The 26,042-nt window shown below is 46.2% G+C and overlaps 2 protein-coding genes across 10 annotated transcripts; one reads left to right on the top strand and one right to left on the bottom strand.

The window, feature by feature from the left end:
- Nucleotides 1-115: 115 nt before the first annotated feature.
- Znf142 (zinc finger protein 142) lies at nucleotides 116-21,266 on the bottom strand. 7 transcript variants are annotated; one of them, XM_052193691.1, is made up of 10 exons: nucleotides 21,000-21,266; nucleotides 20,644-20,825; nucleotides 18,649-18,962; nucleotides 13,284-13,883; nucleotides 11,834-11,995; nucleotides 9,283-10,107; nucleotides 7,080-7,257; nucleotides 3,231-6,126; nucleotides 2,407-2,512; nucleotides 116-794 (listed from the first exon to the last, which is right to left on the bottom strand). In XM_052193691.1, the coding sequence occupies exons 3-10, from the start codon at nucleotides 18,926-18,928 to the stop codon at nucleotides 325-327; spliced, it is 5,517 nt and encodes a 1,838-aa protein (XP_052049651.1). In that variant the 5' UTR covers nucleotides 18,929-18,962; nucleotides 20,644-20,825; nucleotides 21,000-21,266; the 3' UTR covers nucleotides 116-324. The 7 variants fall into 7 exon arrangements, with proteins under 7 accessions (XP_052049651.1, XP_052049649.1, XP_052049650.1 ...); XM_052193689.1 differs by having other exon boundaries at nucleotides 20,644-20,794; XM_052193690.1 differs by having other exon boundaries at nucleotides 21,056-21,266.
- A 24-nt stretch (nucleotides 21,267-21,290) lies between these two features.
- Nucleotides 21,291-25,500, top strand: LOC127693018 (mitochondrial chaperone BCS1). Of its 3 annotated transcripts, none has more exons than XM_052193700.1 (8): nucleotides 21,291-21,561; nucleotides 22,556-22,948; nucleotides 23,030-23,169; nucleotides 23,338-23,532; nucleotides 23,745-23,808; nucleotides 24,036-24,205; nucleotides 24,660-24,777; nucleotides 24,887-25,500. In XM_052193700.1, the coding sequence occupies exons 2-8, from the start codon at nucleotides 22,629-22,631 to the stop codon at nucleotides 25,134-25,136; spliced, it is 1,257 nt and encodes a 418-aa protein (XP_052049660.1). In that variant the 5' UTR covers nucleotides 21,291-21,561; nucleotides 22,556-22,628; the 3' UTR covers nucleotides 25,137-25,500. The 3 variants fall into 3 exon arrangements, with proteins under 3 accessions (XP_052049660.1, XP_052049658.1, XP_052049659.1); XM_052193698.1 differs by having other exon boundaries at nucleotides 21,291-21,681; XM_052193699.1 differs by having other exon boundaries at nucleotides 21,291-21,858.
- The last annotated feature ends 542 nt before the right edge of the window (nucleotides 25,501-26,042 follow it).

The following is a 26,042-nucleotide window of genomic DNA, read 5'->3' as shown; positions in this document are numbered from 1 at the left end:
AAAGCAGTAAAAAGGAAAGATGATGAAGGGAAAAGAAAACAAAGCCCTTATAGCCAGGGCCTCTGATGCAATAATGGTGGACGCTGGAGATTCAGTCACAGGGCAACCACAGCACTACTCAAGAAATCAACGTTTTAGTCCAAGCCTATCTTTTATGTAACTGTTCATTTCAAAGGTCAGAGTCCCAAGGGTAGAGTGTGTTCCAGCCACACTGACATCCCCAAGCCAGTCCTCCCTCAGGCCCTGAGTTCCTCAGGCTAGCTATAGTTCCAGTTTGCATATCGTGGACTGTATGTTCTTCCTACAACAGAGGGGGGAAGGGGCTCAGCCCTCAGGTCCAGTAGGGGGAGCAGGAGGAGCAGGAGGGCTGGGATCTTCCAGCTTCACGTCATGTAGATGTACTGTGGGAGTGGTGGGGTCTTTGCCAACACCTTGGTTGGGGTCGGCCTGGTCAGGGTGGTGCCTACGCACGTGCTTGACCACCTGGAACTTTTGCTTGGCCTTGTAGCTGCAGAGGCGGCAGAAGAATGGGTGGCGATCCGTATGGGTAAGAGCATGATGTCGCAGTCCAGCAGCCCAGCGGAAAGCACGGTGGCAAACATTGCAAACGTAGGGTTTGGCCTCACTGTGCTTTCGGAGGTGGGTGCGCAGCAGGAAGCGTGTCTTGAATGCCTTGCCACACTGCTCACACATGAAAGCCCGTGCCTCTCTGTGCCGTGTCTCCCGGTGTACGCGCAGAGCATCAGCCCGGTTGGTGCAGTACTCACACTCAGGACATTGGTATGGCTTCAGTCCTATTGAACATATACAAATCACCATGGAAGAGGGAAGAACAGGGTCAGTGAGTCATAAGTCAGTATGATACTTAGATATAAACAACACAGCAGCAAACTAACGACCATACCTTCCTGTCCCAGGCACACCTGACATTCGGTATCCTTCTCCACTCAGTTCTTGTATACGCATAGGTTCCAATGGATGCTGACAACTGGACTTGTAACTAACTAGCTTACCTAACAGTAAAGAATACTCAACTATAATGGGTATTAAATGGGCTGGAGAGATGGCTCAGCGGTTAAGAGCACTGACTGCTCTTCCAAAGGTCCTGAGTTCAAATCCCAGCAACCATATGGTGGCTTACAATTAATCCGTAATGAGACCTGATGCCCTCTTCTGGTGTGTCTGAAGACAGCTATAGTGTATTTACATATAATAATAAATAAATCTTTAAAAAAATGGGAACTAACCCTTGCTTGGTCACATGATACTACAAAACTTAAAGACTCCATTTAGACACACTTTATTATCAAACTAAAAGGTGGGGGAGGGAGGGGGAAAGAAAGAAAATATTCAAAAAAGGAATGGGGAAATGACATGTAATTGAAGGTATCCAGTATCAGTCCTTTATAGAGAACCCATCATTCTCGGTAGTGGATCCCATATGCTAGAGAACAAAAGACAAACTAATAGGGAACTTGGGGCTAGAAGGATGACTCGGGTTAAGAGCACTGGCTGCGCCGGGCGGTGGTGGGGCACGCCTTTAATCCCAGCACTTGGGAGGCAGAGGCAGGCGGGATTTCTGAGTTTGAGGCCTGCCTGGTCTATAGAGTGACTTCCAGGACAGCCAGGGTTATACAGAGACACCCTGTCTCAAAAAAACCAATAAACAAACAAACAAACAGACAGACAGACAAACAGAGCACTGGCTGTTCTTCCAGAGAAGCCTGGCTTAATTCCTAGCACCCATATGTAGCTCACAACTATGTATAACTCCAGTTCCAGGGAATTTGGCACCCTCACACATACATGCAGTCAAAACACCAGTGCACATAAAAAAATAAATCTTAAAAGAAATCACCTGGGCTGGAGAGATGGCTCAGTGGTTAAGAGCACTGACTGCTCTTCCAAAGGTCCCGAGTTCAAATCCCAGCAACCACATGGTGGCTCACAACCATCTGTAATGAGACCTGGTGCCCTCTTCTGGTGTGTCTGAAGACAGCTACAGTGTACTTACATATAATAAATAAATATATCTTTAAAAAAAATCACCTTTTCCTTACTCACATTCTACCACATTACATTTATAAACCAAGTATCTCGGTAGTTACTGAAAATTGAGTTGGAGGTTCTCCATGTGTGACCCTATATGTGTGTGAACATGTATCATAACCACAAGGGAAGCTTTGTAAATACACTTGCGCAGGATTTTGGGTAAAACTCTTCGGTTTCTTTTCAATGGACTGAGGAGCCATTTCTAGTATTTGTTCTTCTAGTGTATCCCTTATTCCCAGTGTGAAAGAGAATTAGGCTCTGAATCTGAGTGAGGACATCCAACATTGCACGGAGGTCAGGTTTTCCAGAGAACAGGGGAATCCCTTAAGCAGAACGGTCAACTCCTACACTCACCTGTGTGCTTGGTCATGTGGTACTTGAGCTGGTTGACCCACTTGCACTTGTATCCACACTCAGGGCACAGGTACTTCCGTTCCTCCTTATGGATCCGCATGTGGTACTGGAAGGAAGGAAGATCAAATGCAGAAGGTTTACTCCCCACACAACACAGTGTTTTTCTTTTGGTCTCAGTTGTTTCTTACTAGCTGTGTTATTGGGTAAGCCAACCCGTAATTCTGTCTAATAATCTTTAACATGGGGAATAGTGTAAGCATCTTTGTGTGTATATATATGAGATGGTTGACTAATCCCAAGGCCTGTGTATATTATTAGGCAAGTACTCTTATCCCTGAGTTCCCTACCCAACTTGAATTTTCAAAGGATTAAAATTGCAGTACTGGGAAATTTTAAGTCCTTAATAAATGTTAGCTATTACTACCCAGATTATTCTCAAAGCACTGTGTGGCAGTTATTGAATTTATCTTTACAAAAGATAAAGAATCTAAATTTTGAGAAGTTAAGGAACCTATTCAGAGTCACAATCGAATTGTGTTACAGAATCCAGTGCTCAGCAATTAAGAGCACTGACTGGTTGCTCTTCCACAGGACCCCGGTTCAGTTTCCAAAATCCAAATGGCAGCTCACAACTGATCTTAACTCTAGTTCTAGAGGATCTGACACCCTCCTCTCACTTTGTAGACACTAGGTACATAAGTACATACTCTCTCTCTCTCTCTCACACACACACACACACACACACACATACACACACACAATCACATCACAGAACCCAGAGCCTACATTCCTTGCATTTCCTATCATGTGGTCCTTGACCTTACCTTGAGGCGAGAAGGGTCAGCACAGGCATAGGAGCAGAGGTGACAGCGGTAAGGCTTTTCCCCAGTGTGGATACGGCTGTGCCAGGTGATCTTTTGCCGATTTTTGGTGCTATAGGCACAGTCGGTACACTTGTAGAGCCGGGTACCTCCATGTCCCTTTACATGGTGATCAAGCACCAACTGATGGCGACATGCAAAGTCACAAAAGGGGCAGCAAAGAGAGGGCTGGCCAGCATCCCCACCTGACGGGGCTGTTGAAGTCTCCTCGTGCTGCTCTAGGTAGTGTCTCACCAGGCCTACTCGCTCCCGGGCAGCAAAGCTGCAGAGCTGGCAGCGGTGGCTGAAGTGATGTTGCCTTCGATGCTCATCAAGTGCTGGCCGGCTGGGGAAGGACTCCTGGCAGGCCCCACACTCCAGCCTTGGGTGCTGTTTACGGGTGTGTCCTCGCAGGCTGGCAGGACTGGGGCAGAGCAGGCCACAGTGGGAACAGTGCAAGGGGCCCTCAGTGACCTCTACAGGACAGCCAGAGGAAGGAGGTGTGGGTTCTGGGTGTCGTCGCAGAGCATGCTGCTTAAGTGCTGTTTCTGAGCTAAACTGGGCCTCACACTGAGTGCAGGAAAAGGAAGGGGTGCCTTGGTGGCAGCTGTTGACATGGCGAGTGATGTCATGACGAAGATAACCACTATAGTCACACATTGGACAGAAGTGGGTGGGCGTTTTGTCATGTACACGTAGCTGGTGCAAACGCAGTTTTGAGTTGGTACCAAATGTCTGAGGGCAGGAGCTGCAAGGGATGCGGCCAACACCCGTGTGCCGAGACTGGTGGGCCTCTAACCGGTACCGTCTAGTAGTAGAAAAGTCACAGAAAGGGCACTGATGTGGCTTCACACCCTCATGCTTGAGACGCCGGTGCTGCTGAAGGCACCGGCTTTGCTTGCAGGTAAAGCCACAGTCCCCACACTGCAGAAGGGGCCGGGAGCCAGAGGCTGGAGATGAAGTGGGATGCCTCTGCTTTTGATGGAGCTTCAGTGCAGCAGCAGCAGGAGCAGTGAATGGGCAGAGGCTACAGTGCAGATCTCCAGACTCAAGGGGGCAGCCCTGGGTCTGGTGAGTCCTCAGGGTCCGCTCCTGCTGACAGCTGAAGGGACATGAGGGGCATGAGAAGAGGGCAGCCTTTTGCTTCTGAACCACAGCTGTGTCCCTATCATCAGGGCTGGAATCTGTACTCCCAGTATTCAGGAGGGTAGAGTCCCCATTGTTAAGAGGAAGCACAACATGAGTCTGGGGGCGCCCACGCTTTCTTCCCTGGCTACGCCCCCCTTTGCAGCCTTCAGTCACGTGAGAGGTAATAGAGGAAAGCCGAGAACAAAGGAATGTGCACGAGCTGCAGTGAAACTTGCCCTGCTCAAAGTGGAACTTGTCAGAGGTCCCTGTGGGTAAGGAGTTTCCTGGTGGAGAGGTTGGGAAGTCAGAGGGTGTGGGAAGAGGTTCCTCTACTCCTGGCTTCCCAGGGAGCTCAGAAGGAATATCTTTCGGAAGCAAGAGCTCTACCTTTGATGGTAAAGGTGGGGGCTTCCTACTTTCAGCATCCTGGGAGGCTTGGCTACCTGGGAGCTGAGGATGCAGAGTAAGAGAAACAGGTTTGGCCAAAGCCTTGTTCTTTCTGAGAAGAACAGGGCATTTCTTCATCATGTGGGTGCTGAGGCCACGCTGTTGCTTAAAGCTAGCTCCACACTCGGGGCATAGTAGGGGCTCTCGGCGGCCTTGGCACCCCGACTTGGAGTGCAGAGTTAGGGCTTTTTCCCGGCGAGTGATAAAAGGACAATGTGGGCAACGGAAGGCTCTCCCTTCTCCCTGGATCACTACCATTTGTACCCGGCCCTCCAGCACCAACGCTTCTGCTTGTTCTTTGTCCTGTCTCCTCATGGCCTTAAGTAGTGACTCTGACTCGGGAAACTGAGGCAATGGTACAGTTTCAGCAGTCAGAGTTGCCTTGAATGTGTTAGGTGCCTCTTCAGAGATTAGGGGATTTCTGGGAGGCTCAGAGGCTAGCTTCTCCAGAATAGGCTCTTCCTCAGCAACCAAGGCAGGAGTCGCAACACTGTCAAAGCTGGACAGTTCTGGCTCTTCTAGTCCACCTGGTCTTTCTGTTCCCAGAGGTCCTGAGGGATCTAGAGGCTTGAGCTGCACAGTGGCTGTTTCGGTGAGCTCCTGGAGGGGTGGCTGCTGGGCCTCTGGTTCTAGCTCTACCCTCAGGGCCTCCAAGTGTAGTGTGCAGCCACCCTCTTCTACCTCCCCCAGGCTGGGGCTGCCAACCTGGCCATCTTCTTGGGGAGCCTCAATGCCATTTTTGGTGCTTGCCTCCTCATTTGTCTCTGGCAGGGCCTGGTCCACACTGGAGCTGGCCACAATCTCATGTTCATGGTCTTCTCTCTCAGGCTGGGCAGACAACTGGCTTGAAAGTCCTGAGTCTGAAGGAGGTCCCAGGCACTGCCTGGCCCCCTCCAACTCTTGGCTGGCATTGCAGAACTGCCAAACCTGGTCCCCTGGCATGTAGCCATGGACCTTACGCTTGTGGAAGAAGAGTGTGGTGTTGCTAAAGGTCCGGTAGTCACAGAGGGCACAGTGAAACTCTCGGAGATGGGTGTGCTTGCAGTTCTCATGGCTCAGGAGGGCCTGCTTGTGGCGGCTCTGATAGCTACAATAGCGGCAGGGGTAGAGAGGAGCAGGGGTGCCAGGATGGTGCTGAGAAGCCATATGCTTCTGCAGCTCATACTTCCGCTTGCAGGCAAATGCACACACCTCACACATGAGGGACTTGCCCTGGTGCCGCAGTTTGTGGCTGCTAAGCTGATCAGCCCGATGGCAGCGGTAGGAGCACTGGTTGCATTGGTATCTGGGGAAGACAAAGAAGAGTCAATCACAACAATAAATCATAACAGTTAACAGTCACTGACTAAATATTTTGGGCCTGGGTCTGTACTCTGGGCTGCATGTGAACCAGCTGATTTAACCAGCCCCCCTCCATCCTGTGAAATAGGTATTTCTACTTTATAGGTGAGCCCAAGACCCTGAAGTTAAGAGCCTGCCTAAAGGTCCCAAAGGAAGTGATGGGCAGAGACAGCCCAGCCTCAGAGCTGGGTCTCTCTATTCTCTACTCTATACTGCTCCCACCCCAACCCAACAAGGTGCTGGGGATTGGACTCAGGGCTTCGTGCATGCTAGAAAAGTGTTCTACCAGAGTTCCTACTTCCTACAGGAAAGTGATCTGAGTAGAGTGGGGCAGGCGTGCCAGGGTGGCATCATCCACATGAACTCTAAGGAGCTGGCACAGCAGTAGCCCCATGGAGCAGGTTTTTGTGCTTTGCTGTCAATCCTCAGTGGCCTCATAAAATCTACAGACCAAGCCACCAGGCAGTTGTGTCCACAGTTAGAGAATTTGTCTGGATCTTAAAGTGGCCATTTGGTGCCATGTGCCATTTTAGTGCATAGATCTATTTTCCTAAGACCAAATTCTAAGAATTCAAGTAATACTTTTTTTTTTAATATGGGTTCTGAGGATTGAACTCCTCAAAATGTCATGATTGCAGGCAAGCACTTTACTGACTGAGCCATCTCCTCAGCTCCCAAGTGACACTTTAATCTCCATTTTCCTTCTTCTGGCTCATAATGCTCTCACCATTCAGAATGGGCCACAGTCGCAGGACTCAAAATGTAGGTGACGGAGCTAAGATGATGGTAATCAGAGAATGGTGTTAGAAAGGAGAAAGCAATGGGGCCAGAAGCCTGATACCACAGCTAACTAGCATAACATTCTTGGGACAGGGATGAAAAGGTGTGTGCTCATACCTGAGATCCCCTGCATGTTTCCGCATGTGCACACTCAGGTAGTGCTTCCACTTGGTGACATAGCCACATTCAGTACACATGTAATCCTTGGTGTTGGAGTGGGTCAGCATGTGCTTGGATAGGTAGCTAACGTCTCGGCATGTGAAGTCACAGAGCTCACATTTGTGAGGTTTCTCTCCTTATATTGTGTGTAGGGGAAAGAACAGAGGACAGATATAGATTGAGTGGCCATATCATCTCTTCCAGCAAGTTTGCTATGATGCCAGGCAGGATCAAAAGCTTTATGTACTACCAGGTATGTAGCAAACTCCACAAGAAACAAGGCTATACTAGAGCTGTCTCAAGACAGTTCCTCCAATTCCTATATCAAAGAAGAAAGGAAGAAGTAAGCATTGAGTAAGCTTTGAAAGATTAAAGTTTACCTTTGCTTTAAAAAAAAAAAAAGGTAGTTGGTACCTGTAGCTTAATTCCTTCTCATTTCCTGAGTACAGATTAAAATAAGAGCAGAAACCAAGCTGGGATTCTAGATTCCACCAGAGTGATGTGTACGAGCAGCCAGCGTTTATCCAATGCTCCCCATGTGCCTAAGCATTGGATAAAGTGTCTCCTCTCTGAGTCTTTATAACAGCACTATGAAGGTGCTATTATTATCATTATTTTATAGGTGGGAAAAATCAAGGCACAGAGAAATCACAGAACTATTTTATTAAATGGTGGATCACATAGCCTTGGGCAGCCTGTTTCTTTATTTCCAGAAAGGGAGCAACAAAAAATAGACCTCATATGGTTGATGTATTATAGAAGACATATCTGCCCTGTAGTGTTGGCACACACCTTTAGTCTCAGTACCTGGGAGGCAGAGGCAGGCAAATCTGTGAGTTCAAGGCCAGCCTGGTCTACAGAGCAAGTTTTAGGTCAGCTAGTACAACACAGAGAACACCTGTTTCAAAAAACCATAAGTGAATGAACGAATGAATGAATGAGACATACCAAGTTGTCAGTGATACACAGTGAGAACTCAAGGATGAGCTGTCCCAGTACTTGCTCAATACCTAGAACTAAGAGGCTAGTGGCCATGTTCCTTTAAGAGCCCCACCTCCCCCACACACACACATACCTTCAGCCACCACTGTATGGCAGCCAATATAGCTCTCTATGGTCTTACTGTAGATCAAAATTTAACTTATCAACTAAATTTTTGTCTATTATCTTTTCCTGCCTTGCTTACAAGATTGTAAAGAATGAAATAGGACATAAAAGAACGCTATAAACTATGTAACATGACACAGGCACAGATTTTAGGAAAAGGCCTTGGAAAAAAGTCTATGAATAAACTGGTCAGAAATAGTGTTCAATGGGATCAATACTAGCTTTGACAACTGTCTAAAGATGATTCTACTAACCAGAGTTTCTGTGGGAAACTAGTTCAATGGCTCATCAATTTATAGACGTTTGCGCTAATCACAGATGATGCTGTAGTAGAAGGCCCAACTTAGCTGCTATCTAGACTTCAGTGATTCTAGCAACCAATTAAGAGTCTAAGATGGAACAAGTGAAGGGGCTGGAGAGATGGTTCAGCAGTTTAGAGTTCTTGAATTCAATTCCCAACAACTACATGGTGGCTCACAACCATCTGTAATGGGATCCGATGCCCTCTTCTGGTGTGTCTGAGGACAGTAACAGTGTACTCATGCACGTAAAATAAACCTAAAAAACAGAACAAGTACAATCTTCAGGGCACTAGAGGTGATCTGTTGTTCAGTTCTAAGGAATGTCACAATTTATATGGATGGTTGGTTATTCTCCCTTCTCTTGCTCCAACAGATTGTCTCAAAACTTGAATTATGAAGGAAGTTATCTGGTCTGGAATTCTTCACTATAAAAGGCTGAATATTCACCTATCTGCACTTAACTAGGATATTTAGGACTGGACAAGTATGAGGAATGATAGTCCAGTGTTGACAAGTTCTCAAATCATACTACATAGATTCAGACACTAGCATGACTACTTTTGCTAGTTAAATGACACTCAACTTATGTCTCACTTATACATTTGGGATACTAGAGTTGTGCCCATAAACTTGAAGACAGATGAAGCAATGTAAGCAATGCCCTGTGTGATGCTTAGTACCCAGGAAAAGCTCATGTTGACCATCACCTTCACCACATTATTACACTATTAGAAGGATGAAAGACATCTCACCAGTATGCAGCAGCATGTGTCGGATAAGCACTCTTTTGTGGGCAGTGGCAAAGTTACATTCAGAACACTGGTGAATCTTCTCATGAGCATGCATCTTGCCAACATGGTCCTGGTAGGCTACTGGGTTGAAGGTGACAAAGGGGCAGAAGGTGCACCGTAGCTCTTCACTGCCTGGGTGACCTTGTTTCTTATGTTTGCGGAACAAGTGCTTATTGGAGCAGGCAAAGTCACAGTGGGGACAGTGGAAAGCATAATGGCTCTTGTGGTGGGCTTCCATGGCTTCAGCTGTGGCAAAAAGCATGGGACATGAGTGATGGCGGCACTCCACAGCCCGTACTCCATGGGTCTCCTTTAGGTGCTTTAAAAAGGCCTTACGGTCAGGAGCTACATACGTGCAGCCCTCCTGAAAGCAGTGGAGGGGTAATGGTTCTGCTGCAGCTGCTGCTGTGTGGCTTTTGAGGTGTTCCTTGAGCGCTTGGCTGAGGCGGAATTCCTCACGGCAGACAGGACAGGCATAGGTGTCTGAGTAAAAGTTGGAGATATCCTCATGCATGCTGGCCATGTGGCGGTTCAGTGCATTCCTCTCCACTGCACTGTAGTGGCACAGAGGGCATCGGTGGGCCTTCTCGCCCAGCTCCCGCAGTAGATGGGTCTTGAGTTTGCTCTTGCTGGTGAAGAACTTCTGGCAGTTAGGACATTGGAGGCTTGGGTCTGGAAAATGCAGATGTAGGTGCTCTACCAAATGGGTCCGTTTCTTAAAGCAGCGCTTGCATTCTGGGCACATGTGTGTCTTGAAGAGAGACTCAGTGCCTAAAGCCACATGCCCTAAGAAAGAGAATGCAGAGGTTTAGGAGTCTGATTCTCTAATAGTTCATTAAATGACAGGAAATAGAAGCCACAGTTTGTCCAGATACAAATATCATGTGGCCTCTCTTGTCATGAAAACCAAACACAAGAGTCTCAAGTAAGAGGCAAGAAACTCCTCTATTAAGAGAAACAGACCACAGCCAGGCGGTGGTGGCGCACGCCTTTAATCCCAGCACTTGGGAGGCAGAGGCAGGCGGATTTCTGAGTTTGAGGCCAGCCTGGTTTACAGAGTGAGTTCCAGAACAGCCAGGGCTATACAGAGAAACCCTGTTTCAGGAAAAAAAAAAAAAAAAAAGAGAAACAGACCACAAGGACTACTCATACTTCCTTGGGGCCTGGTTCAAGTGTTTTCCCAAGTCACCCACTATTCCTAACTTTTATTTGGAGCCGCACAAGAGAATCTGCATAGAATGCCTTCTTATTCTGCTGCCCATGCTTTATACATATAAGATGAAAGATCAGAAGGGCTGGTGAGAAAGAAAGAGCCTCAGATGATTGAGTGGAAAGAAAAGTATTCTAAACTTTCAAACACTGGCTCACTAAGCTCTAGATAATTGAGTGATGGTAATAAATATAATCAGATCTTTTTTATTTACTAGACAAAAATATAATCCCTGTGGGATGAATCTGTTTCTATTATGGGATGAAGTACTGCTATTGAGTTTGAAAGTGGAAGCAAAGATTCAGGGAAAAAGTCTTAGGAAGTTAAACAGATCAGGTAGACGAACAATAACCTGTACTAGCTACACTAGGAACAGAGTCCCTTTTTCCTGCTAAAGAGGTCCCCGTCTGTACTGGACTGTTTTATATCAATGTGACACAAGCTAATTTCATCAGTGGGGGGGAACCTCAATTAAGAAAATGCCTTCATAAAACTGGGCTGTGGGCAAGCTTACAAAGCAAATTTTCTTAGTGATCGATGGGGGATGTGGGTGGGCTTGTGGTCCTGAGTTTTATAAGAGAGCAGGCTGACCAAGTCAGTAAGTAGCACCCTTCCATGACCTCTGCATCAGCCCCTACCTTCAGGTGCCTGGCTTGTTGTGAATTCCTTTCCTGACTTCAATGATGAACAGTGATATGGAAGTGTATGTCCAAAAAACCCTTTCATCCCCAACTTGGTTTTGGTCAAAGTGTTTCATCATGGCAACAGAAATCCTAAGACACTGGCTGAGGAAACCTTGCCTACAAGAATAAATTGTATTACAACTGCCCTATGCTACTAGCTTACCTGACCTATTCATCAATGTCTACTAGACTTTGTTGTGGTTTTTAAGTCCTTGAGATTAAGCCTAAGGACTCACACATATTAAGGATTACTCTATTGTTACTTCCCTACCCCTAGATCTTGACTTTTGAGTCTAAGTAGAACAGAAAGAATACATATAGGGTGGAGAAAAGGCTCAGTGGTTAAGAGCACCAACTGCTCTCCCAGAGGTCAATTCCAAGCAACTACATGGTGGCTCACAACCATCTGTAATGGGACCCAATGCCCTCTTCTGGTGTGTCTGAAGACACCTACATTGTACTTGTATACAACAACCAACCAACCAACCAACCAACCAACCAACCAACTAACTGGATCCGAACTGAAGCTCAGACAACTAAACCCAGAGTCTAAATGCCACGTTTCTCACTCTCCACCCTTCTCTACCATGAAAAGCTTCAATCTCAGTGATGTTATTACCTTCCAACTGCTGAGCCTCTTGGCTTTTATCCAAGACTTTCTGGGAGCCTTTCTGGGCGACACTCTCCTCTTCCTCTACATCCTCTTCTTCAGCTGACTCCTGCCCAGGCAAAGGTGTACCTACTTCCTCAGGTTCTCTGTCTCCTGGAGGCGGTTTGGCAGCTGGGAACACATAAAATTTAGTCCACAAGGGCCAATGACTCAATGCTGGAACTTTATTTACTGGCAAGCAAATTACCCTTCTCGCTTTTTAGCAGGTAAGGATCTTGGATGTTAAGTAAGTGTATGTATTCTTATTCAAGACGGGCATATGAAGAGCAAGAGTAAAAACCTAGTCTAAAAACCTCAGACTCCTTGATGGTCAGAACTTTGAAGTTACTTGGAAGACAGGAGGGGTTAAGAGGCAGAAAGGAATATAATGTACTTCCTTGGGCCAGGTCTCCAGAGCTAAAGGCTGGAATGGTTCACAGCAAGACACATACCCTCAGTAGAACTCATTGTTCTACTGAGGAGTCTAATTTGGATGTCAGGTTTACACCTTGCCTCTAACATCTCTTTCTAGATATTAGAATAAAAAAGGGGAGCAGCAAGTCAAGTTTTCATAGTATGTCATCTCCTGGTCTATTTTCTGTTTCTTGTTCCTACACTTAGCTAAACATGCTAACTTTTGTTGTTTTTGAGACTAAAAGGAGAAATTGATAAAGTATTACCCTTCTTGAGTTTTCTTTTAAAAATAACCCTATTCCTTTCTACCCACTCTCACATCATTTATTTATTTGAGACATAATTATATATAGTCTAAGTTGGCTTGGATTTTGCTATATGGCTAAAGATGACCTTGAATTTCTAACCCTCTGAAGTGCTAGGATTACAGACATGCACCATTTCATCCAGCTCTAGTCTCACATTCTAAAGGTAATCTACAAACATTCTACTAGTAGCAACAGTTACTGAGAAGCACTTAGTGTCTGAAATGAATCAATAGGGGATATTCCTAAAATAATTTCAGATTCTATGTTGCATAAACCAAATTTCACTCTTTGTTATAAACACTGGATTCCTTTTGTCACATGTATTCTTTTTTCTTTTTTTCTTTTTTTTTCTTTTCTTTTTTTTTGGTTTTTTGAGACAGGATTTCTCTATGTAGTTCTGGCTGTCCTGGAACTTACTTTGTAGACCAGGCTGGCCTCGAACTCAGAGATCCACCTGCCTCTGCCTCCCAAGTGCTGGGATTAAAGGTGTGTGCCACCACCGCCCAGTTGTCACATGTATTCTAATTGATTAAGTTTTCTAGAGCCTTTCTTTATCACCCCAGTAATTCCATTCTTTTAAGTCACTGACTATATTCTGTCATATTCATGGAACAGTCATACTGAAAATAAATGTCTCTTGTAAGAGATCAACTATGGCTACATTTTAGGCATAGGACTACTGGACCCTGGCTACCTACCTGGCAGTAGATCCTGGGATGGAAGGCTCTGAACAGCAGAAAGTTCTCCCCGTGTACTGGCTCCATGGCTCCGCTGATGCTGCCGGAAGAGTTTGACGTTGGAGCCCATGAAGCTGCAATGGCTGCAGTGGAAAGGGTAATGGGCCTGCCGATGCAGCTCCATTCCCTGCTGACTCCCAAAAAGCAGGGAGCAGCCCCGGAATGAACAGGGCACAGGAACTGCCTTGTGGGTCTGTTTCAGGTGATGCTGTAGACCCTTGCGATCTTCAGCAGAGAACACACAGCCAGACTCTGGGCAGGAGAACATGTTGGGAGTGACCCGGTGAATCTTGAAGTGGCTCTTCAAGGCCTGGGGTTGGACAAACTCTTGTCTACATACAGGACATGGCAGGGGGCTATCTGGCAGGCTGGGATCCTGCAGAGGGCCATGGAGGGTGAGGTTGCTGGGGGGCAGCTCTATAGAGCATGGGGGACTAGAGAGGTCCTGTACAGCCTGAATATGGGTCTCAGTGCACTGGTGCAGGGAGAGCAGAGTAGGCTCTGCAAAGCTCTGTTCACAGCGCTCACAGAAGTATACCTCCACCACCTTTACCAGGACACCTGCAGGCAGAGGACCGACAGAGAAAGGCACAGAATCAGATGGAACAAGACTTGAAGGAGTTAGTCACTAGGAGAAATGCAGGTGAATCTTTTCATAGTCATGGAGTACAGACTTCAAGTCTGGCTCTGTACTGGGCTATAATAAGCCTATAGGTCAGGAATAACCTGTCTGGTATCTGGCATATGTCTTTGGATTTCTCATGTCTGGTGAAATACTTGGCAAAAGATGTGTGCTTAGTAAATGTGTTAATGAATCAACAAACAATAAAAAGCATTAAGAAAGCATATTTGGAGGCAAAGTCTACAAAATGCCTACCATGTAAGATAAAGGCTTGAGTTTGGATCCCCAGCAATGAGGGTGCAATGACAAGCAGATTCCAGAGCTTATTGGCTGGCCAGCCTAACCAAATTGGTAAGCTCCAGGTACAGTAAGAGACCCTTTCTCAAAACAACACAACAACAACAACAACAACAAAAGGTGGAGGGTCTGCTGAGAAGACATTTGCCATTAAACCAGATGACCTGCATTCAATCCTCAGAACCCACATGGTAGAAACAGAGAACTGACATCCACAAATTATTCACTCACATGTGCGCACGCACCCACACCCACACCCACCAGAGCTAAATAAGATGTAAAGGGAATAAAAATGTAGAGAACTGAGGAAGAACCCTAATATTGATCTCTGTCATCTACAAAAGAGCATATATGTGCACACACACACACAAATATGTACACATACCACATATATACACATAAAAGCAAATAAAAGTTAGAAATAAAAATGAGAAACTTTCAAGAGAATGACAGACTAGGAAAAATATCCAATATAAACGATGTGTTGGGCTGGAGACATGGCTCAGTGTGAAGAGTGCTGGTTATTCTTCCATGGGTTCAATTCCCATCGTCTAAAGGGTAGCTCACAAGTGTGCCCTACTTCTAGGGCATTTGTTATGTTGTTTTGGCCTCCACAGGCACCAGGCACACATAGACATACATGCATGCAAAATAGCCATAAATAAATATCAAAAAGCTAAGGAATGTGTGTTGCTTTCAAAGTCTATAAAGAAAAATTCAGACAAAAAAATTCATAAAAACTTTCTTTTCAGGAGAGCTAGATATAATTGCTATTTTTTTAAGGAATGAATAGATCTCGATGATGGCAAGATTTAGTTTTACAACTGCTCTGAGAAGGGCAACTTGGAACTCCACAAAGTTAAGACCATGCTTGTTAGTGGTAGAACCATGACTCAAGAGCAGGGCAGCTTGGCTTACATTTTATTCTGCTGGCTGCTCTCTCTCTATTGTTATTTTGTTATTGTTGTTTTCTTTTGGGGGGGGAACAGATGTGGTGGTAGTAGTGAGACAAAGTCTGGTTGTCTTGAAATGTGTTATGTAAATCAGAATGGCCTTGGTCTCTTAGAGATTTACATGTCTCTGTTGCTTGAGTACTGGGATTAAAGGTGTGTACTACCACATTTGACTGTTGTTTTCAAACTATCCTCCCCAAACCCCTGTTCACTTGCTCTAGGACAAAGTTGTTGGGCTTTTTGTTTGTTTGAAACAGAGTCTTTTTAAAAAATTACATTTACCTCTATTTAGGTATTTATGTATGCGTGCTATGGTATATGTATCAAGGTCAAAGGACAACTTCTTGGGAGCTGAGGTCTTTTCTATTTTTGTTTTTGAGGCAAAGTCCCTTGTTATTTCTATCCTTGTATCCTTGTATCCTTTTATCCTTGTATGTGAACTTCCCAGCTTCTGGATGATTCTCTTGTCTGTATTGGGTTATAGATCCAAGCCACCTCATACGTATACTTTCTACATGGTTCTAAGGATGAAATTCAGGTTGTCAGGATTGCATGCAAGCACTTTTGTCTGGTAACCATTGTATGAAACCATGAGACAGGGTGTTGACATGTACCCGTGCTAGCTTATGTAGCTTAGGGGCTAGTCTCAAACTCTAGATTCTTCTGCCTCAGTTTCCTCATTAAAGGAATGCTGGGAGTACTGATGCATACCAGCACACAGTAAGTGGGTTGGCCTAATGTTGCTTGTATTTTAATGCTAATTTTGGGACACCACAACTGGTTGCCCCAGAGACACTAAATTATTTCTGATTGGTAAAGATGTCAATAGCCAATAGCTGGGCAGAAGAAAAAAAGGTGAGGTTTAGGTTTTCGAGGGCTTGGGGTTGGAGAAGGACCATGAGGAGGAAGGAGGAGGAAGAAAGTGCAAGAAAGGAAAAAGGAGAGGCTGCCATGGATTAGGAGTCAAGAGAACATGGTTCTGAGGGCTGGCCAATTGGAGTTAAGAGCAACCAAGATGAAACATAGTAATAATGCAGGGTTAGCAATAGGAAAGTAGATTCTAATAGCATAGAGGGTAGTATCTGCTCAGCTATTGTGTTTTTTAAGGATTATTACAAATATAAAGGCTGCATGTGTCTTTCATCTGGTAGCTTAGTTAAGGCAGGGTAAAAACCTCAGGCTGGGATTAAATAATTTCTGTAACACACACTCACCTATCAAAGTTATTTTTGTGCGACTACATATTAAATCTACTTTATCTTTTTAAGCTGTTTGTAGTAGTTCATAGCAATGATATAGCTAAATGAAATTCTGCCCGTGGACCACTGAGATGTTTCCAACAACAACGCCAACATCAAATAACATCCCATCTTTATATGCATGTGGGTCTTCCTATAAGAGATGTTCCTGGAGTGGAAATACTATGACAGAATGTGCATATTGTAAGATTTGCTATAAAGCTAAACTGACCTTCAAAAGCTTAATTTCGGTTGTAGATGCAGCTTGGTGGTAGTATAACCATTAGCTACTATATATAATAACCTGGGTTCTTCACCTCAGATACAGGCAGATCTCTATTCTAGGCCAATCTAGTCTATATAGCAAATATCCTTCCAAATCAGCCAGAGAGAGTGAGATCGTATAAAAACCAACCAAACAAACCCCAGAGCTGTAAAATATTCTATATCCTTATATAGCCTCTCTTCAACTCTAGGCATTTTTTCATACGAATACTTTTTGGGTGGTTTTTTTTTTTTTTTTTGGATTTGGTTTTTTGAGACAGGGTTTCTCTGTATAGCCCTGGCTGTCCTGGAACTCACTCTGTAGACCAAGCTGGCCTCGAACTCAGAAATCTGCCTGCCCCTGCCTCCCAGAGTGCTGGGATTACAGATGTGTGCCACCGCTCGGCTCATATGCATACTTTTAAAAAAATTAATTTATTTTTATTTTATGAGCATTGATTCATGTTTTTGCCTGCGTTTATGTCTGTGTAAGGGTGTCAGATCCCCTGGAACTGCAGTTACAGACAGTTGTGAGCTGACATGTGGGTGCTAGAAATTAAACCTGGGTGGGCCCTCTGCAAGAACAGCCAATGGTCCTACTCACTGTGCCCCAGCCCCAACTCTAGGAATTTTTAAAAAAATACTTAGTTTTTGTCAAAATTGAGAAGCAAAAATAGCTTCTGTTTTATAACTATATGAAATGAAGCATTTTCCCATAAGGCTATTGTTTTTCTTTATTTCTTCTTTGTGAACTGCATATAGTCATCATATTCATTCATTCTCTCTTTTCTCAAGACATCTTGTTGTGTTGCCCTGGCTGGCCTAGAATTCGCTATGTAGACCTCTGGTTCGGAAGATGCAGAAATCCTCCTCAGTCCTGGAATTAGAGGTATGTACCACCATATCTAGCTTAAAAAAATAAAACAAAACTAAAACTAAAACAAAAAAATCAACGAACTCTTACAATTTAAAAATACTGGCTTTTAAATTTTTTTTACTTTAAAAAAAAACATTTATATAAACTGTATATACATGCATGCACACGTGTGAAGGTCAGAGGGCAACTTGTAGGAGTGTATTCTCTCCTTTTACCATGTGGGCTCTAGGTACTAAATACCGCTTAGTGGCAAATGTCCTTATTCACTGAGGCATCTTGCCAGCCTCTTTAACTTGCTTATGTTTAAATGTCTCTGTCTCTGTCTCTCTCTCTGTCTCTATCTGTCTCTTTCTTTGTCTCTCTCTTTTGAGACAGGGTTCCAGAATATTGCACTGGCTGGTCTTGAACTCACAGAGACTGGCCACACTCTGTCTCCCAAGTACATGGTCTAATTACCTAATTTTCCCCAGCATTCTTTGCTACTATCCTACACTGTCAGAAGACAAAGTTTAAATTGTAACTGAGAGATATCAGTTAAAACATGGAGTTTGCTAAAAATGAAAAGTTTTAGATGTACAGAGAATAAAGAGAAACTTCCTACTGGAATAAATAACATGCCCTACTCTCTTAACAGCATGCCCTGGGTGTGTGCTATATACTGGAAACTAGAGCAAACAAACAGCACTGCCAAACTCAGGATGGTGAAGAGGCTGGGCCTCTGGCCTAATCCTTGGCTGGCTTAGGGTCAGTATGGAAGGAAGCCTCCCCAAGGACCGGAAGAGCAAGGACAAGCCGAACTGGCAGGGTGTCAAAGGTCCCTTGTTCTGGATCACTGCCCAGCAGACACAAAGCTCTTTGGGGATAAACTTTGCCAAAAGTTTATTACAAGGGTGTATGTACCTTGCCAGCCTTCCATCAACATGCACCAACTGCAAACCAAATTATAACATCTCAGGGTATAAAAATAGCATGCTACCTTGTGTTCTCATCACATTCAAAAGGAAGGAGCAAAAATAGCACAGACGAAAACCCTCAAGGCTGTGTCCCACTGGTCTGGCAGCAACTATGTTTGTACCTGAGGTCTCTTCAGGAGCTCCTGGGGACAGAGATCCAGCTACTGCTTCCACAATGATCTCCATGTTCCCTGGATCCTCTTCAGTAGCTGTGGCCTCTACCAGCAGACAGCCTGCGTCAGCAGGCAAAGGTGCAGGCTCCCCAGAAGCACAGGTATTCTGGACAGGGCCCAGGATTCCATGGTTTGAGAGAGGTGGGGGAATCAACAATAGTTCAGAGCACAGTCCATCCATCTCCCCAGTGCCGTTAGCCAGCTGGGATGCCAACACAGGGTCTGTCATTATCACTGATTTGTGTGCTGTGGCCTCCTAAATGCTGACAAACCAGGAAAAAAAAGCTATATATATGTATATATACATGTATACATTCATACACACACACACATACATACACACACAGTTAGAACTCTTAATTCCTCTTAAGTTGGTCCACACATTTAAGCATTTCCTTCTATAGCAACATGCCACACTTTATTATTCTAAATGTTTTCAAAACAATATTCACCACAAAAATATGAGATTAAAGTCAGTATTAGAGAACCAACAAGCTGAGGCTGACATTAAAGATTACAGGTTCTGTTTCTTGCCGTGACCCTGGTAACAAAACTGAGTGGGGTCAAAGGCTCTTTCTCTTACTCGTTATTCCTCAGTATAGATATTAACACTATTCCTTCCCTTATGATCCTCACTGACCTGCCTCTGCACACAACCCCTCCTACTCGGCCCTCAGCAGATGATCTGCCATTCTCTAACTCACTGCATTTTTTTGCTTACAGACCCTTCTACTTTCTTGCCCCCCCCCCAATTCAACCCCTCAAAATCTCTTGTCTAGCAAATCAGATAGTCCTTAAGAAAATAAACATCATTTCTGCTATGAATGCATCCTAACATTCTTAATTTTCTCTCTTCTGGGGCCCGACAGCCTTTGTGTGTAGTTGTCAGAAACCACACTGCACTGTTGTTTCCCTATCCATCTCCTTTCCTAGACATGGGTGTGTATGTGTGTGTGTGTGTGTATGTGTGTGTGTAGCTTTGAGTAGTGTATTGACCTTTTTCACTTCAATGAACAAACACTAAGCATCAACAAGCTAGGTAAGTTAGACAAAATGAAAATTCTAGTGGATCAGCTAAGTTGCAGTAAACCCAGATATTTTAAACCAAGGTATCGAGTCAGTGGTTCCTCAAATAAAAGGTACATTTCCAATTCACTAACTTACTAAAGCCTCCAGTGGGAACACAACTGACAGGCAAACGAATTAAACTGTGTGCCCTGTTAAACACTGAAATACATGAGACAATCTTTTAAATTCCCAGGATGCAGGAGGCAGAGGCAGGCAGGTATCTGTGAGTTTGAGGCCAGCCTGGTCTACATGGTTGAGTTCCAGGACAGAGCTAAACAGTGAGGCCCTGTTTCAAACAAAACTGGGTCACTGAATAAGAGCCAGGTGAGAGTGGCTATTCCTTATTCTACAGAATCCCTCCACTCAAAACCAGCAAGAGGGCTGGAGAGACGGCTCAGTGATTAAGAAGAGCACTGACTGCTCTTCCAAATGTCCTGGGTTCAATTGCCAGCGACCCCACATGGTGGCTCGCAACCATCTGTTAACAGGATTAGATGCTCTTTTCTCATGTGTCTGAAAAAAGCAACTGTGCACTCATATACATAAAATAAACAAATATTTAAAAAAAAATCAAAACCCAAAACCCAAAACCAGCAAGAACAGACAGGAATTCAAGAAGGTGGCAGGAAGCGCACGTCCTTGGTCAGCGAGGCTTTTTGGAAATTACAGCCTCCACGGACTACTGATTATTGCTGCTCTAGCCTGTCTTCCAGTCCATCACACGGCCCCAGGAAAATGCGGCGGAGGCAGCAGTGAGCCAGAGAGAAGTAACGTGCTTTCTTTGCGACCGGAGATCCGAGGGCCGCGGAAGCCTGGGGAACAAGGCAACCCCGAGTTGGCACCTCAGTTCCCACGCGCCTCTGGGCTTTGACTCACCGTGTGGCCTCGAGCAGATGCACTTGCCTCGCTTCTCTGGGTCTCAGCTTTCCTATCTGTAAAGTGGAGGCGGCGACAGCTTCTACACCGTGGGGCGACAGCCAAGTCACGAGACAGAGCGGAGAAGGAAGGCGTTTTGGAACCTGCAAGGCTTGGGATGATGCATCGTCACGATTACGGTCCTGAGGAGAGGCAGCGGGTACCCGGGCGGGGCCCGGAGCTGTGACGCGACTGAGGCGCCCGAGTGCAGCAGAGATGCGCCCGAGCCCCTCTCACCGGCGCGCTCCCCTCTGCACCTCTTCCCACGGTTTCCCACCTCCCAGGCCCACTCAAGCTGGGGCTAGAGAAACTTTTACCTCCAGCTCACAGCGCCCGCACTTCCCTTGGTTCCCGCCGACAGCCGCTCTCTCACCTTCTACCCTAGGACTGGCGGGAGCTGCATCTCTATGGTCCGACTGGGACTGGAGCGACGATTCAGAGGCCTAAGATGCGGCCGCCCCCGGCCCAGGCGCCTCTGGGAATCTGACGTGTGGCGGTCACTCTGTCTTTCTTCGAGGCTCGTGCTACTCTATGGTTTCCCCCCCATCTATGTCCTTGAGTACCCCAGCTCTGAAGCCCAAAGCGGAACCATCGAGAATTGCAGGGAAGAGTGGCAAGGACTTCGTGGTGGGTGTGGCAGGAAGTAGATGCAGCACTCAGGGCGGGCCTAGCGGCGCTACCTCCGAGGAGGCCTGGTGAAACCATCGAGTCTGAGGGCCAGAGAGTCATGGAGCTAAGGGGGCGGAGTGACAGGTTTCTCCCGACCACGTTCCTGGAAGCGCGAGCTGGGTTGTATAGTGTGTCCCGGAGTCAGCTGCTGTGTGTCAGGGTCCGGAGCCGGGGGCCAGGAGATCTTCGTCAGAGGCTCTCCATGCAAAGGTGCTTTGGAATTCTGGATCTCAGCTCCGAGCCTTAGCGGAGGTCACGGCTGTCAATTCACCGGTGGCCCGGCGTGCCAGGCGGAGGACAAAGTGGCGGTGGAGGAGTGTTGCAGGAGAGGTGTGCTGGAAATAATCTGCCTTTTTGTCCCCTTGGGCATTGTCTTGGTTAAGCTTAGTCACATTGGGTTGAATTTGAAAAAGGCTCCGTGGAAGAAGTAGCCTATAAGACCTCAGTTAAAAAGAATGCCTGGAATAAAGGGGTCATTCGGTACCAACAGAACTGAGTGAGCCAGAGGTAGGTAGTGATTTTACAGTAAAAGTAGGTATTCTGATGTGGACATCCTTGAGGCTGTGGTACTTGAATCCAATGGGAGCAAGCCACGGAGGGTGCTGGAGTAACAAGTGACAGAATTGAAGTGGGTTGGGTGGGGTTTGGTGGGTTTGGATGATGCAGGCACCGAAGTGGGTTGGGTGGGGTTTGGTGGGTTTGGATGATGAAGGTCCATTCAAATATCTCCTCTAGAACCAAAATAACTTGCATGAAATAGTTTAGGTGAGAAGTAATAAAAGTCTGTACAGGACATTAGGAACGGGGTATAAGGGAGAGAATATTTGAAATGCATTTCTGATGGTAAGGCGTGTGGTGATTGACAGATCAATGGAAAAATCACCCGTAGCTGATTCCATTCAGTGGGGGACCCTTCTGTCTCAGCTCTTGCCAGGGACCAAAGTCTTGCCTTTCCAGGATTCTGGTGTGGAGCTGGTTATATTGCTTTTTGGAGTCTAGAAACTCTCCAAAATGGTATTCTGGCAAAAGGTCTATCTGAAGATTAAGGATTGAAGTACCTGGGGTGTTTGCCCTGGCATTCCAACACCATTCCTACTCCACAAAAGGACACTGACACAGTCTTGCTGACCTGTCCATCTTGCTTCTGTGGGAAGGAGTGGATTGATTGGTCTAATTTCTAAACTAGTCTTATGTTTTCTTCCAGTTCTGCTGCTCTCCATACCTAGGTTTTGACAGTGCCCCAGAGCCTGTAAGCATCTGTGTTTTTTCCTTTCAAGATGCCATTTACAGACTTTGTTCTGGCCCTCAAAGACAATCCCTACTTTGGGGCTGGATTTGGGCTGGTAGGTGTGGGTACAGCTCTGGCTGTGGCCCGGAAAGGAGCCCAGTTGGGTCTAGTAGCATTCCGGCGCCATTACATGATCACACTGGAAGTCCCTGCTAGAGACAGAAGCTATGCCTGGTTGCTTAGCTGGCTCACCCGACACAGCACCCGCACTCAGCACCTCAGTGTTGAAACCTCATACCTTCAGCACGAAAGTGGCCGGATCTCCACCAAGTTTGAATTTATCCCCAGCCCTGGAAACCACTTCATTTGGTAAGATTGGAAGCTAGAAAGGGCTCTGAGGAGAGGGTCGATCAATGGAGGAAAATGGGTCACTTTGACAATTTTATTCAGGTATCAGGGAAAATGGATCCGGGTAGAACGAAACCGAGACATGCAGATGGTAGACTTGCAAACGGGGACTCCTTGGGAATCTGTCACCTTCACAGCCCTGGGCACTGACCGAAAGGTTTTCTTCAACATTCTGGAGGAAGGTATGAGATGGGACAGGCAGGCTATCAGGAATGGGGGTGTTGAGCATCTGCTGCTTGGAGTGGGGGACAAGGGTCCACGTCCTGGGATAAGGGACCAATTCAGAGCTCTACCTAACTGAAGCATCAGCTGTCATCAAGAGACTTACTGTCTCACTCCCTCGCTCCCAGCTCGAGCACTGGCCCTGCAGCAGGAGGAAGGGAAGACTGTGATGTACACAGCTGTGGGTTCTGAATGGCGCACCTTCGGTTATCCACGCCGACGCCGGCCACTAGATTCTGTAGTCCTACAGCGGGGTCTGGCTGACCGAATTGTCAAAGATATCCGGGAATTTATTGACAACCCCAAGTGGTACATTGACAGAGGTAAGCAGCAGCTGAAATCTAGGCGAGTCTGTAGCTAAGTGAAGTTACAGAAAATTCTAGCTCAGGTGAAAGGGAAAGAAAGCTTGTCTATGAGGATATCTTTTTCTGACTCTAGGACCACTAACAGGGAACGGAGCTGAGGGTAAATGTGGACACCTGGGCCGGAGTGCATGATTCACCTTAGGTCTTGTTTATCCTGGTTATATCCCTAGGCATTCCCTACAGACGTGGCTACCTTCTGTATGGGCCCCCTGGTTGTGGCAAGAGCAGTTTTATGTGAGTAGTCAAATTCTCTTAACTCTGAGAAACAGCCTTTGCAGAAAAACTGGGCTGAAAGCATTAAAAGAGAAATGAATCTGGGAACCAAGAATTAGGGTAAACCTGAGATCCATAGGTATACATCAAGTGGGTGGTATAGGAAACATAGGCCTTTGCAGCCTACCTCCTACGAGTCCCAAAGTCTTCAGGTTGCATAGGACCTCCTTCCATGTCACTGTCCACAGAACAGCCCTGGCTGGAGAACTGGAACACAGCATCTGCCTGCTCAGCCTCACAGACTCTAGCCTCTCAGATGACCGGCTCAACCATCTACTGAGCGTAGCACCACAGCAGAGCTTGGTGCTCCTGGAAGATGTGGATGCTGCTTTTCTCAGTAGAGACTTGGCCGTGGAGAGTGAGTGAGCTGGGGATGGGGCGTCTTTAGTTTTTAGTTTAGTGTGCATGTGTGTGCAGGCACATGCATGTGGGGGTCAGAGAACGTCGCCAAGTCAGTTCTCACCTTGCTTCCTTTGTCTCTTGTTGCTATCCTCCTGTCTCTGCCTTCAACATGCCTTAATATTTAGTTAGGTATGTGCCACTGGAAGCCACTGCATCCAGCTTTTTACTTGGATTCTGAGATCAAACTTGGGTCTTGAGGCTTCTGTAACTGTTTGTTTGTTTTAACCACAGAACTATTTTCCTGACCGAGGGAAGTAGTTATTTGAGACTCTGGGGGTCGGAAGTAAATGAGGAACATTTTCAGAGACCCGAGTCAGCAATAAGAGGCCCTGATAAATAGGGAGCTGAGGGGGGATTTAGGGCACGATTTTAACTGAGTCATGACCTCTCACATTCCTGTCATCCTCTAGACCCTATAAAGTACCAAGGACTAGGTCGTCTCACCTTCAGTGGACTGCTTAATGCTTTGGATGGTGTAGCCTCCACCGAGGCACGAATTGTGTTCATGACCACCAACTACATTGACAGGTGAGACAGGAAGGCAAAGCTCCACTCGTCCGCCCTGGGAGAGCTGGGGGTAGAGGAGGCTCTCGGGAGCTAGCAGGACTGCTGGCTGTGACTCTGCTTTTCCTCTTAGGCTGGATCCTGCCCTGATACGTCCTGGGCGAGTAGATCTGAAGGAGTATGTGGGCTACTGCTCACACTGGCAGCTGACCCAGATGTTCCAGAGGTTCTATCCAGGGCAAGCACCTTCTTTGGCTGAGAACTTTGCTGAACATGTCCTTAAAGCTACATCCCAGATTAGTCCTGCCCAGGTGCAAGGCTACTTCATGCTGTATAAAAATGACCCCATCGGGGCTGTTCAGAATGTTGAATCCCTGAGGTGACCCACCAGGCCATGATCTGCTCTCAGAAACTCCATAAGCAACTGTCACACTAGTCCAGTTTGTGACTCTCCTCCCTCCATTGCTGTGTTTGTACTTGAGAATAAAAGAGGAGTTGCCTTAGCAGGTGCCTACAAGATCTACATCTACAAGTGACAGGGCCACAGCCTGAGCGAGGGGATGGGAATGAGTGTTAATGGGAAAAACATGCAGTGAGGAAAGGCCCCCAAGTAAGATACACTGTTGCCTGGTGTTGTGGACACACTTCCCCCTCCCCTCATTAGTTTATTTGTTTTGTTTTTGAGATGGGGTTCTCTGTATAGCCCTCGCTGTCCTGGAACTTGCTCTATAAACCAGACTGAAGATCTGCCTGCTTCTCTTTCCTGAGTGCTCGGATTAAAGGCATGCAAGTGGTACACAGTTTTAATTCTAAAACATAGGAAGCTAAGGTAGCAAGAGTGTTAAAAAATCTTAAGATCAGGGCTGGAGAGATGGCTCAGTGGTTAAGAGCACTGACTGCTCTTTCAGAGGTCCTGAGTTCAGTTCCTAGCAACCATATGGTGGCTCACGACCATCTGTAATGGGATCTGATGCCCTCTTCTGATGTGTCTGAAGACAGCTACAGTGTACTCAATAATTCTAGAGAAAGAATCCTAAGACCAACCTGAACACCATGACTGGGCCTTTTCCCCCTTAAAACAACAGAAGGCTTGGGATGCGGCTTAGTTGGTAGAATGCTTGACTAGCACGCACAAACTGGCCCTGACAGCAATGCTAGGGCTGGAGTCCGAGCAGTCAGGAGGCAGAGGTGAAAGACCTGGAGTTCTTCAGCTAGATAAAGCTTGTGGCTAGTCTGTGCTACACGGTACCTTGTTTATCTCAAAACAACCAGTCAGCTGAACAATGCAT

The sequence above is a fragment of the Apodemus sylvaticus genome, chromosome 9 (genome assembly GCF_947179515.1).
Source record: "Apodemus sylvaticus chromosome 9, mApoSyl1.1, whole genome shotgun sequence".
NCBI lineage: Eukaryota > Metazoa > Chordata > Mammalia > Rodentia > Muridae > Apodemus > Apodemus sylvaticus.
This window is presented reverse-complemented; position numbering and strand designations above follow the sequence as displayed.

Excerpts from the sequence above, each read along its gene's own strand:
- Znf142 (XM_052193691.1), bottom strand. The coding sequence starts at position 18,928 with ATGACAGACCCTGTGTTGGCATCCCAGCTGGCTAACGGCACTGGGGAG. Across the intron at positions 11,996-13,283 it reads ATCCCAGGATCTACTGCCAG|CTGCCAAACCGCCTCCAGGA; the intron begins GTAGGTAGCCAG and ends ATGTGTTCCCAG. Across the intron at positions 7,258-9,282 it reads ACACATGCTGCTGCATACTG|GAGAGAAACCTCACAAATGT; the intron begins GTGAGATGTCTT and ends ACACAATATAAG.
- LOC127693018 (XM_052193700.1), top strand. The coding sequence starts at position 22,629 with ATGCCATTTACAGACTTTGTTCTGGCCCTCAAAGACAATCCCTACTTT. Across the intron at positions 23,533-23,744 it reads CAAGTGGTACATTGACAGAG|GCATTCCCTACAGACGTGGC; the intron begins GTAAGCAGCAGC and ends TTATATCCCTAG. Across the intron at positions 24,778-24,886 it reads ACCACCAACTACATTGACAG|GCTGGATCCTGCCCTGATAC; the intron begins GTGAGACAGGAA and ends TTTTCCTCTTAG.